Source organism: Mandrillus leucophaeus, unplaced genomic scaffold (genome assembly GCF_000951045.1).
Source record: "Mandrillus leucophaeus isolate KB7577 unplaced genomic scaffold, Mleu.le_1.0 Scaffold1, whole genome shotgun sequence".
In the NCBI taxonomy this organism is placed as follows: Eukaryota; Metazoa; Chordata; class Mammalia; order Primates; family Cercopithecidae; genus Mandrillus; species Mandrillus leucophaeus.
In genome coordinates this window covers 12536486-12549411 of record NW_012098097.1, presented here as the reverse complement: position 1 = coordinate 12549411, position 12926 = coordinate 12536486, and the positions used below count along the sequence as shown (strand labels likewise).

The 12926-nt window shown below is 57.0% G+C and overlaps 1 protein-coding gene across 3 annotated transcripts in view; it reads left to right on the top strand.

Moving 5' to 3' along the window:
• The window catches only part of CANT1 (calcium activated nucleotidase 1), a 17562-nt gene extending 5160 nt beyond the window's left edge, over positions 1-12402 (top strand). The window contains exons 2-6 of one of the 3 annotated variants that reach the window (XM_011990141.1): positions 5954-6097; positions 6281-6405; positions 6559-7211; positions 8869-9072; positions 10184-12402. In XM_011990141.1, coding sequence (XP_011845531.1) covers positions 6581-7211; positions 8869-9072; positions 10184-10554 — 1206 coding nt within the window. In that variant the 5' untranslated portion in view covers positions 5954-6097; positions 6281-6405; positions 6559-6580 and the 3' untranslated portion in view covers positions 10555-12402. Of the gene's footprint in view, positions 1-5953; positions 6098-6280; positions 6406-6558; positions 7212-8868; positions 9073-10168 lie in introns of all 3 variants that reach the window. The other 2 variants (XM_011990065.1, XM_011990000.1) reach the window with 2 other exon arrangements.
• Positions 12403-12926: the final 524 nt, after the last annotated feature.

Sequence of the window (12926 nt, the reverse complement as noted above, 5' to 3'; positions counted from 1 at the left end):
CTCCCCTCTCCCTAACTCCCCTCTCCCTAACTCCCCCTCCCTAACTCCCCTCTCCCTAACTCCCCTCTCCCTAACTCCCCTCTCCCTAACTCCCCGCTGCCTAATTCTGGGAGTGTCCTGTGGGATGGACAGATGCCTCCATGGTGCCTTGAGAGCCTTTCAGACGGCTATCACTCCTGTGAGTGCTCTCCAGGCAGCAGCAGGGGTCCTGTTGTAGGCCCCTGAGCCTGGGAGATAACTAGTTGCAGCCCCACTGAACAGCTGAACAGGAGAGGCTGGCTGGCCACCGAACCTATGACTTTGCTGTAGTTCCTGAGTCCTCTTGTTGCTGATTATCTAAAACCATTACTCTGCAGGCACTGAGGATGTGAAACTTTTCACAATGAAGCCAGCATTTAAGCTGCTTAAAGCTTTGAGGGGTGTAGGGAGAAGCCTCACATGGGTCCTTTCTGGAAAGGACTTTGTCCATCTTGTGTCTGGTTCATTTCTGTTGTTTCTGGCTGGCAACAAACAAAAGAACCCCCGTACCCCCCACCCCCAAAAAAGAACCCAGCTTTTTAAAGAACATGCAAACTCTTGCCTGCAGCAGGCGCCAGCAGCCCAGCACCCCAGGCAGTCAGTGGTAGCTCATACACCAGCATGGGCTGTGGCAAAGGCATCTGATTTGAAACTTTTGTGCAAAATAAAAGTAATTCCTTGGGGTCCTAAAGGAGAGATGAAGCCCAAGGAAAGGTGTTCTGGTGCTGAAGTTAAAGGAATTTTCTGGAAGGTACACAGAGTTCTCTTGTCACTAGAAGCAGTCAGTCCCTTGTTTAATCAAAGGCGTCTGAGTCCCTGGCATCGCTGCCCCTCTGTTAGCTCTGGGGAATCAGCATGACCTCGAGGTAGCACTGACCACATGGGACTGTTCAAAGTCTGTCTCCCGCACTGTGCTGAGCTCCTGGAGGAAAGGCCCTGCCTCTGTCACACTGTTCCCCAGAGGGGCAGAGACGCAGGGACTCAGGACACCTCTGGTTCCATGTGGTCAGAGGACATGAGCCTCCTGGGTGGGGAGCATGTGCCGCAGTGTAGACGCCAGGAGTCTGGAATGGGAAGGCGTGCAGGGTTGCACAGCGACCTGGGAGGTCCCGCTCCCGGGAGGACAGCTGGAAAAACCCAGTGAGGCTTTCTCTGCAGGCTGAGGCGTTTGTCCTTTATGGAAGGCACTGGGATCTACTAGAGTGTGAATCCAGGTTTGCTTTGGAAAAATCATTCTGTCAGTTTTGTGGAGGGTGATTTGAGATGGTCTTGACCAGGGATCTGTCAAGGGACAGGGAGTCGATATTCTCAGCCTCCACAGTCTGTTGGGACCACTCAACGGTGTAGCCAGAATCAGCATGCCAAGGAGGAGTCCTAGCCGGCTTTAATCAGCCACATCTACACAGCAGGCCGCATCTACACAGCAGGCTGCCTCTACATACCAGGCCGCATGTACACACCAGGCCGCACAGGCCGCATCTACACAGCAGGCCGCATCTACACACCAGGCCGCATCTACACAGCAGGCCGCCTCTACACACCAGGCCGCCTCTACACACCAGGCGGCATCTACACACCAGGCCGCACAGGCCGCATCTACACACCAGGCCGCATCTACACAGCAGGCCGCCTCTACACACCAGGCCGCCTCTACACACCAGGCCGCCTCTATACACCAGGCCGCATCTACACACCAGGCCGCATCTACACATCAGGCCGCACAGGCCGCATCTACACAGCAGGCGGGAGACTGGATTTGGCCCACAGGTGGTAGTTTGCAACCCTCCCAGCAGGCGAGAGGGTACTTGTAGAGTGAGTGAGAAGCAGTAGCGGTCAGCCCCTGTGCAAAGTTCTCTAACCTGAGCATCCGGCATGGCCGTCAGCGTGGCTCAGGGAAGTAAACTGAGGCCAAGAGCAGTCCCGTGGCTGAGTGGAGATGGTCTAGATCGGGGTGTCCAATCTTTTGGCTTCCCTGGGCCACACTGGAAGAAGAATTGTCTTGGGCCACACATAAAATCCACTGATAGCTGATGAGCTTAACAAAAAAATCTCATCTCATCATGTTTTAAGAAAGTTTATGAATTTGTGTTGGGCCGCATGTTGGGCAAGCTTGGTCTAGATCATTAGACCAAGACTCAGTCATCAGGATGAGATGGAACTGGAGCCAAGGCTGTGTGGATGGGGAGAAGGGAGCCGAGTCTAGGGCTGGGTGGGACACGTGGGGCTGGGGAGGGAGGAGGGCTAGGATGAATTGCTTCCCAGGATGGCTACTGAGGGCTGGGAGCGCTGGAGCCAGGACAGAGAGTTCCTGAGGAGGTCCTGGTTTGCGGTGGATATCAGATGAGGAGGCTGAGAGACTGGGTCAGGCTAGAAAGGCGTAGGGGTCTTCACCTTAGAGGGAGGGCAGGCCCTGGGAGAGGTCATTGGGCTGCCAGCACTAGGGGCTGAGAAGACCTGCCTGGGGAGGCCGCAGAGAGCACCTCCCTTCCTTGAGGAGGGACACGCAGGATGTGCTCACTGGATTTGCCGCTGGTGAAGGCTTCCGGCGGCTGCCTCTGAGGATTAGCCGAGAGGGAAGGAGAGGGTGTGGGTGTGGGTGCTTTTGCACCATGGTGGGCGAGGGGGCCTGGGCAGGGGTGGGAAGGGACAGAGGTGCCGGGGACTCAGGGAAGGGTGTTCATTCTTTCGCAGATTTGCCATTTATTCAGAAGCAGTTGAGTGTCTGTGGGAGTGTAGGGTCTGGAGGTAAAATGGTGACAAGGTGGGCGACTTGGGTGGCCTGTGGATGGAAGGGAGGAACCAGAAGAGCAGGTGCCCGGCAGCTTGGGGAACTGACCTGAGTGGCACGTGTGGGCCCCACCCAGGGGCCTCGGCTGCTGAAGGTGGCCGCAGAGTGGTCTCCTGGGAGAAGTGGGCCGGAGATTTGACAGGAATGGCGAAGGTGAGGACAGTGGCTCTCTGGAGTGCTGGGGGAGTTGAATAGGGAAGAATATGGGGGTTCCAGGGGCTGGTGACGACGACACATCACAATGTCTGACAGCAGTCTATGCCGGTACATACCGTCGTTCTATGCCAGCAGGCAGCGTCGTTCTGTGCCGGCAGGCAGCGTCTTCTGGGCCTGCAGCTCAGATGTGGCAGCTGATCAGCTTGATCCAGGCCACAGGTTCACAGTATGACTGAGGTGGGCCCCGGCAGAGTGCAGAGGGGCTGTTAAAGAAGTGGCTGATGGCCCACCTGGCATCTCTTTGCCTTCAGCCAGTGTGCGCAGATCATCTGCTTCCTGCCTGGCAGTGCGTTCAGGTGCTGGGGCTCTGACGGTGGCCAGGTTCCTGCCCTGGGAGCAGAAATAATCACCTAGCCAGGCAGGGGCGGTGGGAGAGCCGGAGCCGCATGGGAGGGAGGGTGAGTAGGCGAGTCTTCCCAGGGAGCTGATGCCCTGTAGGAGAGACCGGGCCGCCGGTGGGAAGAGCAGGCCCGACTGTTCCAGGCAGGGGGAACTGCAGGCTCTGCCAGGGCCAGTGTGGTCAGGGGATAGAAGGAGGTGCACGTAGCCAGCCGGCAGGCAGAGGAGATGGTGCAGTGTGAGGGCTGAGCGGGAGCAGAGCAGAGTGGGTTCACCCCAGGAGCTGAGGAAGCCGCTGAAGCTGGGAGTGTGCCATCTGATGGATGCCACTTCATGGCAGGTGGTGAGAGGGAGTGTCAGGGGATGTTGGTGGGGGGCAGCTGGCATAGCAACTTCATGGAGGGGTAGGGGAATGTGAGGGGCGGAGAGGCAGCTGATGGGTGGAGGGAGGCAGCCAGCATGGCATGGTGAGGAAGGGCCACGGAAGAGGACGGAACCTGCCCACGGAGTCAGTGCCGAGGAAGGAAAATGGAGGATGAGGCCAGTCAGGTTTTTCGTGGCAGCAGTGCCTTATGTTTTTATCGAAGTGTAATATCCACACAGAAAAGCACATCTCCCAGGGTCTCGAGAGAGCTTGAACCAGACCACTGTGGACATGGTGGCCACCCATCCCCACTGCCCTTCCTGAGGGGAGATGAGGAGCAGGTAGGCTTGAGGGAAGAGCTGCATGGGACTCGAGTCTTAAAATGTCTAAGACCCATGTCAAAAATGCAGGTAGGTGGGAGTGTGAGTGCTCGCACCTGTAATCCCAGCACTCTGGGAGGCTAAGACAGGAGGATCACTTGAGCCCAGCAGTTCAAGACCGGCCTGGACAATATAACGAGGCCTCATCTCTATAAAAAAAATTGAAAATTAGCTGTGCACCAGGTGCAGTGGCTCACGCCTGTAATCCCAGCACTGTGGGAGGCCAAGGCAGGTGGATCACTTGAGGTCGGGAGTTTGAGACCAGCCTGACCAACATGGAGAAACCCCATCTCTACTAAAAATACAAAATTAGCCAGGCGTGGTGGTGCATGCCTATAATCCCAGCTACTAGGGAGTCTGAGGCAGGAGAATCGCTTGAACCTGGGAGGCAGAGGTTGCGGTGAGCCGAGATTGCACCATTGCACTCCAGCCTAGGCAACAAGAGGAAAACCCTGTCTCAAAAGGAAAAAAAAAAAAAAAAGATTAGCTGTGCATAGTGGCACACGCCTGTAGTCCCAGCTACTTGGGAGGTTGAGGTGGGAGGATCACTTGAGCCTCAGGGGTTGAGGCTGCAGTGAGCATGATCACGCCACTGCAATCCAGCCTGGGCGACAGAGCGAGGCCCTGTCTCAAAAAAAAAAAAGAAGAAAGAAATGTAGGTAGGATTTGCATAGGAGGTAAGACGCAGTAATTCAGAGCTCAGCAGAGACTCTTGGGCCTGGCCGGGGTTTGGAAGCCTTGGGGCTAGAAAAGGAACAGGGAGGGGCAGGGCCTGGGCGTGGTCAGAGGAGGATATCCAGCACTGGGAACTTCAGCCTTGCTGCCAGGAAGGCCCCGGTGACCAGCCCTGTGACCAGCCCTGTGACCACCTCAGGGGGTCCTGAGAGGCCTGCTCCTTAAAGGGAGCGTGGAGTCTTCCCTGCCGGCCCGGAGGAACTGCTGGTGGCGCCCTCTGCTGTTGGGAGGCTCACTCTGAGCAGCAGGCCCCACATATGTGCCTTGTTCACTCCTTGAACCTGACCCTGGGGCTAAAACCTAAGACTGTCTGAAAGTTCCATGTGGAACTGTCACCCGGTTTTTGCATCTTCTCAGCCAAGCAGCCTGCAGCGTGGAGAAGGAGGTGTCTCTGGTGGGGGTGTCTGTCGCTGGCTGCCGTGCACCAGGGCCTCATGGTCCACATATTTGGGGCCCAGAATTGCACAGAGCCACTGGAGTCCCCCAGCCCTTCCCAGGCGCCCTGGCAGGGAGGACAGCGTCTGCCCATAAAGGCACATGTTTGCTGCTTTGTTATTTTCTCAAGGAGGACCCAGCCAGGGAAGCTTCTCAGGCCAGGATTCACTGGGTTATAGTTGGAGGGCCGAGATATGGAACCGGAGCACCGGGAGCCATCTCCCCACGCCCCATTGTGGTACTTGGCGGCTGTCCAGAGACAGGCAGCTCTCACCAAGGCAGCGCAGATGCGGGCCTGGCGCCCTGTGGCTGCACTGAGCCATCATGCTGTATGCCCAGGAAGTGGGGTTGGCGGCAGCGGTGAAGGGCTGCAGTTCCTGGCCGCCACCAGCATCCTGACCCCAGGACTCTGCCACAGAGCCACGCCTGGGGTGGCGGGTGACCTGGGAGAGGCCTGCAGCCTGGCTTGGCTGCACATTGAGCCCAGCAGTTCTTTGGAGCCAAGGCACAGACACCCTGGCCTCCAGGCAGCCCAAGCCGCTCAGACTCTGGTCCCTGCAGTCATTTGCATTAATATAAAGGCACCAGCGGACAGACACTGCCTAAAACAATAACAGATACAAAAAAGAAGGAGGGTTTTTATTTGGTCTGGATCTGTTTTGTATTCAAATGCTTCAGGAGCCTAACCCAGAGGAAGTGGAGACTCCTTCACTTTACTGCACATCTGTCTGCTCCAGGCCAGGTCGTGTTCTAGGAGCCAGGATACAGAGGTGGAGACAGAAACAAACAGACCAGTAACTGTATACAATACTCTGACGTCAGGTGGGGACAAGGGCCAAGGACCCAGGGACTGAGGGTGATGTCAGCAGGGCAGTCAGGGAGGGCTTCTTGGATGAGGTGGCATTTGAGTAAAATACAGACCTGTATGTACCCTGTCTGTGATCCTATCCCACCTCAACCCGTCAACCTTCCCCTCCTGCCTGACTCCCCTGCACTTCTCTCTAGAGGGACCACAGAGCACCAACCTGCATGGAACTTCCTTCTGTCACTCAGCTTCCCACCTTGCCACCTGGGACAGGGGAGATGGAATAATTTTGCTCTAGAAAGACTTCACGTCTTGCCGAATGAAAGCAAGCAAAGATAAGGGAGTAAGAATGGCCACAAAGTAGGGCAATACTGTTTCTTCCGGAAAAGTCAGCCTCCAGCGCCTGCAGCTTCAGGAACTGAGACGTGACTGTGCTTGTGGGGGCGCTGACTTCTCTCCTCCCTCCCTGGCTGTGCAGGTCCCGCCTGACTGTCACGCTGATGCCCGTGCAGCCCTCTGAGCACTCGGAATGGAATGAGTCTATGCACTCCCTCCGGATAAGTGTGGGGGGCCTTCCTGTGCTGGCGTCCATGACCAAGGCCGCGGACCCCCGCTTCCGCCCCCGCTGGAGGGTGATCCTGCCGTCCTTTGTGAGTGCCGCCATCCTCTGGCTGCTCTGCTCTCACCGCCCGGCCCCCGGCAGGCCCCCCACCCACAATGCACACAACTGGAGGCTCAGCCAGGTGCCCGCCAGCTGGTACAATGACACCTACCCCCTGTCTCCCCCGCAAAGGACACCGGCTGGGATTCGGTACCGAATCGCAGTTATCGCAGACCTGGACACAGAGTCAAGGGCCCAGGAGGAAAACACCTGGTTCAGTTACCTGAAAAAGGGCTACCTGACCCTGTCAGACAGTGGGGACAAGGTGGCCGTGGAGTGGGACAAAGACCATGGGGTCCTGGAGTCCCACCTGGCGGAGAAGGGGAGAGGCATGGAGCTCTCCGACCTGATTGTCTTCAATGGGAAACTCTACTCCGTGGATGACCGGACGGGGGTCGTCTACCAGATCGAAGGCAGCAAAGCCGTGCCCTGGGTGATTCTGTCCGACGGCGACGGCACCGTGGAGAAAGGTAACTGGACCCTGAGGTTTCTATGGAGGTGTGGGTGGGGAGTGGGGCTCAGGGCCTGGCTGGGAAACACAGGCACACAGTAAAGAATTCACACACCCAGAAGCCAGCGACGTGGTGAGGGAGCACTTCTCCCTCTTGCTCTGACCTGTGGCCCCCTTACCATGAGCCAGGAGCGTAGCCTACTGTCACTTCACACTGAGCGGTTTCTAGGAGTAAGAGCTGATTGCTAGAGGCCTGCGGGAGACGTGGGGAATCTGTCCAGGATGTTTTAGGCTGTATCCGCTGCTGCTCTGAGAGCCTCTGAGAACACAGCCCTTTTTACGCTTTCAAAGGTTCTCAAGATCACACTGAGATGTACCCACCAGGAGCCTTACCTTGAAAGCCATGGGGTCAGATGGTTCTCACTCAAAACCCAGACTTTGGTTTCATGTTACTGAAGGGTAAACTGCTGCCCAGCCCTCCTCTCCCTGAACCCCGGCAGGGGCAGGGCATGTGTGAGCTGCAGCAACCCTCCTGGAGTGGAGCCTGATGCCAGCCTTTTTGTTCACCAGGAAGGAGGTGCTGCTTCCACAGGGCAGGGACAGGCTTTGGGTAGGCACGGTGGCCAGTGTCTTCCTCCAGGGAGGAGCTGGGGAGGCGCCAAGGACACTGGCAGAGGAGCTGCCAGCTCCTCTGAGCTCCGTTTGTCTGAGCTGGCAGTGGATCCCCACCTTCTAGAAAGCTGAATGCCATCGCAGGCTTTCTGAGGTCAAGGAGGAACTGCACTAAACAACGGCCCACGCAGTTCATGGCCGGCCAGGCCCTCGCCACACCCGGTGAGAAAATCTTCAGTGTTTGCCCAGGGCTGGGCAGGGGACCGACCTCACCTGAGGTATCAAAGTGTTGGTCGCCTACTTCTTGCCTTGCACTTGTCAGGGTTTTAGGCAACCCTACTGTAGCTCTGTCTTTCCCTTGGATGGCGAGGAGAGCGGGGTAAAGGGAGCGCTGGGGTTGGGCTGCGCTCAGGTCATCCGGGAGGGACGAAAGACCCGGGGCGGAGAATGTCTCATCACACAAGGGGCCCAGGAGATGGCAGGTCCCTCCAGGGCCCTGCAGAGAAGCTGCTGTGGTCTCGGGCAGTTCAGGGGGCACAGCTCCAGCTCTCAGGGGCAAGAAGCTGGCAAAATTTGGGGAAAACAAACAGAAGTTAGAACACCAGGGTGTAGGGATGATAAGAATACACTGGAAGAACACAGGCTCCCACACAGCCTGAACTGTGGCAGCCTTCAAAGTTAGGCTTATTTTAAATAAATCAGTTTAAAAGCAAAAACAGCTTCTGAACAAATCCACTGGAAGGAAGACTGGGAGCCCCAGCACCACGCCCCTCTCCGGCCACTAGCGTTAGAGTGATGCTCCGTGAGAACTCAGGTGTGGCCGAGGGCAGCACACGCACACCCCCGGGACACGCGCGCCCCTTCAGAGTGCTGTCACTTTTCAGCTTTTCTACCCTGTAAGGATAATCCTGAGGTTGGGGATTACGGCTTGAGGAGCGGGGAGTTGGGGATCAGAGGTGACTTGAGAGTAGTCACTGAACCTTCAGGAGCTGTGGGGAGGGCAGCCGACCGGCCCTGGGCAGGAGCCAGGTGCAGGGCCTAAGGACGCTGCTCTGCTTGACCAGGCTTCAAGGCCGAGTGGCTGGCAGTGAAGGATGAGCATCTGTACGTGGGTGGCCTGGGCAAGGAGTGGACGACCACCACGGGCGACGTGGTGAATGAGAACCCAGAGTGGGTGAAGGTGGTAGGCTACAAGGGCAGCGTGGACCACGAGAACTGGGTGTCCAACTACAATGCTCTGCGGGCCGCTGCTGGCATCCGGCCGCCAGGTGAGAGACGCCTGCCCCAGCCCACAGCGTGGGTTCCACAGCCCGCTCACTGGGAACCTGCTTCCTCCTGCATTTGCCTCCAAGACGCTTTTTTATTTTAGACAAAGTCTCGCTCTGTCACGCAGGCTGGAGTGGAGTGGCGCGATCTCAGCTCACTGCAACCTCCACCTCCTGGGTTCAAATGATTCTTCTGCCTTAGCCTCCACAGTAGCTGGGACTACTGGTGTGCACCACCATGCCCGGCTAATTTTTGTCTTTTTAATGGAGACAGGGTTTCACCGTGTTGCCCAGGATGGTCTCGAACTCCTGACTTTAGGTAATCCGGTGATCCACCTGCCTCGGCCTCCCAAAGTGCTGGAATTATGGGCGCGAGCCACCGCACCCAGCCTCCAAGGCCCGTTTCTTGCTTGATTTTAGTGATTTTGGTTGCCTCTGATGGTGGCTCCCCTCAGGCCAGTGGATTCTGGCGGCAAACGAGCCGTTTTCTCTTTCCTGTCCCACTCACCCCAGCAGCTGGCCTCCCCGCATCCCCGCCTGTGGCCTCGTTGTCTGCACTGCTGGATCAGGCCCTGTCCCCACCCCTGGTGCTGGGCCATGGTGCCTCACACCAACATAGGGCCGGCAGCACTTTGGCCTCCCCTTAGTCAGGATGGAGTAGGCCTTAGGTGCCTGAGGTTCAGGAGGAAGTGACTGAGTCTGTGCCTTGGGCCCCAGACGCTGTCTCCTCTTCCTTGCAGCCTCAAGGCAGCCTCCCCATCCGATCCCTCCCCACGTCCAATGGGGGTTTGTTCCCTTTCCTTGGGCTCCTCTGGATCAGCCCGGAGGAGGCGCTGATGAGCTGGAATCCCTGAGATTCCTGATGCAGCTCGCAGGCAGCTCTCGGGGGAATGGGAGGAGGCTTCAGGGGAGGGGGTGCTGCAGGTTCCCTGCGTGGGATAACCGAGAACACAAAACCCTCCAGAAGCCTGCAGAGCAGGGAGGGACGGGTTGCTGTGGGCTGGCGAGCCCTGGTGGTCGCAGCCCCATGCCTGCTGCTGCGCACGGCCTGGTGGCATGGGGCTGGGCACGCCAGGCTGCATGCGTGTCTGACCCACAGTCACCCGGTTCCCAGGCTACCTCATCCATGAGTCTGCCTGCTGGAGTGACACGCTGCAGCGCTGGTTCTTCCTGCCGCGCCGTGCCAGCCAGGAGCGCTACAGCGAGAAGGACGACGAGCGTAAGGGCGCCAACCTGCTGCTGAGCTCCTCCCCCGACTTTGGCGACATCGCTGTGAGCCACGTGGGGGCAGTGGTCCCCACTCACGGCTTTTCGTCCTTCAAGTTCATCCCCAACACTGATGACCAGATCATTGTGGCCCTCAAGTCCGAGGAGGACAGCGGCAGAGTGGCCACCTACATCATGGCCTTCACGCTGGACGGGCGCTTCCTCCTGCCGGAGACCAAGATCGGAAGCGTGAAATACGAAGGCATCGAGTTCATTTAACTCAAAACGGAGATGCTGAGCAAGGCCATCAGGACTCAGCTTTTATAAAAACCAGCTTTGTTTTGTTTTGTTCTTTTTGGAACTGTGCCTGGGTTGGAGGCCTGGACAGGGAGCCCGGTCCCAGGCTGGGCAGGGACGTGGGCACTGGACTCCCAGGCCCCACGGAGGCCGCGGTCTGAACGGCTCTCCATGCTGCGGTCTGATGGTGAGGTCGGTCACTTCAGGCATTGACTCAAGGCCTGCGGAACTGGCCAGGCCCTTTCTTCCATCTGACCTCCTTTCTTCTCTTTCCTATGTTCTTTTGTTCAGTAAATATCCCTGGAGCTCCTACCATATGTCAGGCACTATGCCTCACCCTAAGAACGCAGTGAGCATGAGGTGGACCTGTTTGCTGGGAACCCCAGGTCACCCCCTTTTCTTCCTACTCTGAGCCTGGAGCATCATGTCCACCCCTGCAGATCCTTGGAAAAGAAAATGTTTATGTTGTAGGGTATTGCATGGCCACGAGCGAGGGCAGGCCCCTGGGGACCCATCTGCCCACAGCTGCACAGGCCAGGGTGCAGGCCCATCTGTTGGTTCTCAGGCCTCAGATGAAACCATCTCCGCATCATATGGCCAGTGACCACTTTCTCCCTTCAGGAAAATTCTGCGGCTGTGCAGCATTTTGAAGTTTTAATTATTAACCTGCTTTCATTAAAGCAGTTTCCTTTCTTGTAAAATGGAATCACCAAATCTGATCACACAGAGCAAGGTCCTGTAGTTACCCAGCCTGCTGCAGCAGTGGGGGAGATTGTAAGGAAGCAGTGACAGGTGGTGAAGCAAGTGTCAGATTTCAGAGTTCTTGGCCAACGGATACAAAGATAAAGAAAACGTTGCCTTTTTCTAGCAACTGTCAGAAATCGTCATGCCTTTCAAGACTTCTATGAATGACTTGAATTTTCTATTCCCTGCCTAGGGTCTGTGATCGAGGCCTGTCAGTTCCCTGGGGTTTCTTTCCTTGGCCTTTATTTCTCCTCTTCCAGTGGGAGTTTTGTAGCCTCTTCTCCATGGAAACTTCACATGAGCGTTGGCTGGGCCTCGGCTTCGCTGGAGTGTCCTCTCAGCAGTCCAGGGCGAAGGCAGAGTGGGATTTGAGACCGAGGTTAGGCACGACCCAGGCTGAGAAGGGACATTTCCATCATCACAGTGCCCTCCCCACAGCACTACCTCACCCCGACCCCCACCCTTACTCCCACCCCCACACCTCGATCGTCAGAGGTGCCACGGTGGGCCAGAGGGTGCCGGCTCTGGCTGTCCCTGTGCCGGTCCCTCACAAACCTCTCTCGCCTTTTGAAACTCAAGCACAGCTGCGAGGAGGGCAGCCAGGAGGGACCCCTCTCGCACTGGTGGTCTCTTTCCCCCGCTGTGTCATAGGTAGTGGAGGAAGCGAAGGAAGTGAACGCTGAATGTGACACATTTCCGAAGAGCTCAGCTGTCACCGGGCACAGCCTGGAAGCCCCAAGTCTATTCTGACTTTGCCTGGCCGTCTCTCTGGCCCGCCTCCTAGATCGTTGTCCTTGATGTCCAGGCTGGGCCATTTAAAGTAGAGCCGCAGTCAGGAAGGTTGTGAGACTCAGGGCTGTGCTGGATTTTGAGGCCTTGCTGATGTATTCGTGTCAACCCCTGAGCCACAGGCCAGGTGCCCGGAAGCAGCCTCTCACCACACAGGCAGTGATTTGCGATTTGCGATTACTTTAAAGCTCACCTTTCTTCTTTCCCTCTCTGTTTGCTGCTGTCAGCATAATGATTGTGTTCCTTCCCTATGGGATCCATCTGTTTTGTAAACAATAAAGTATCTGAGGGACTGTAGTTGTCTTCTGTCTCCGGTCTGTTTGCCAACTGTTGGCAGAGGCCTGGCCACGAGAGCTCCTGCACAGGATGCTGGGCATACGCACGGGAGTCGCCCGCCAGGGGAGCCGGTCTGGAAACTGCATCTTCGGTCCGCCTTGTCCCACAGTCTCAAGGCGCTCCAAGAGCACGAGCGCTGTGGTCAGAAAGGTAGGATCTGAAGCCACTGCAAGCCCAGTCCTGGCTCTGTCCCCATCCAGCTGCATGTCCTTAGGCAAATAACCTCACTTTGCTGTGCTTCAGTGTCCTCGTCTGCAAAAGGAAGCTAATCGCAGAGCTCATCCCAGGACTGCAGTGAACGGTAAGTGACTGGGTATGCGCAAGGGTCTTAGAACATTACCTGACGTGTGCTGGGCACCCAGGTACCCGTTTTGTTACTGCTCATCCCTGGGGAGCCATCTGGATGACTTGGTAAGGAGGTGCTCAGGTGAGAGGTCAGGGCTGAGCTGGTATCTTTAGTGTGTCTGGTGAATTCACAGGAACAG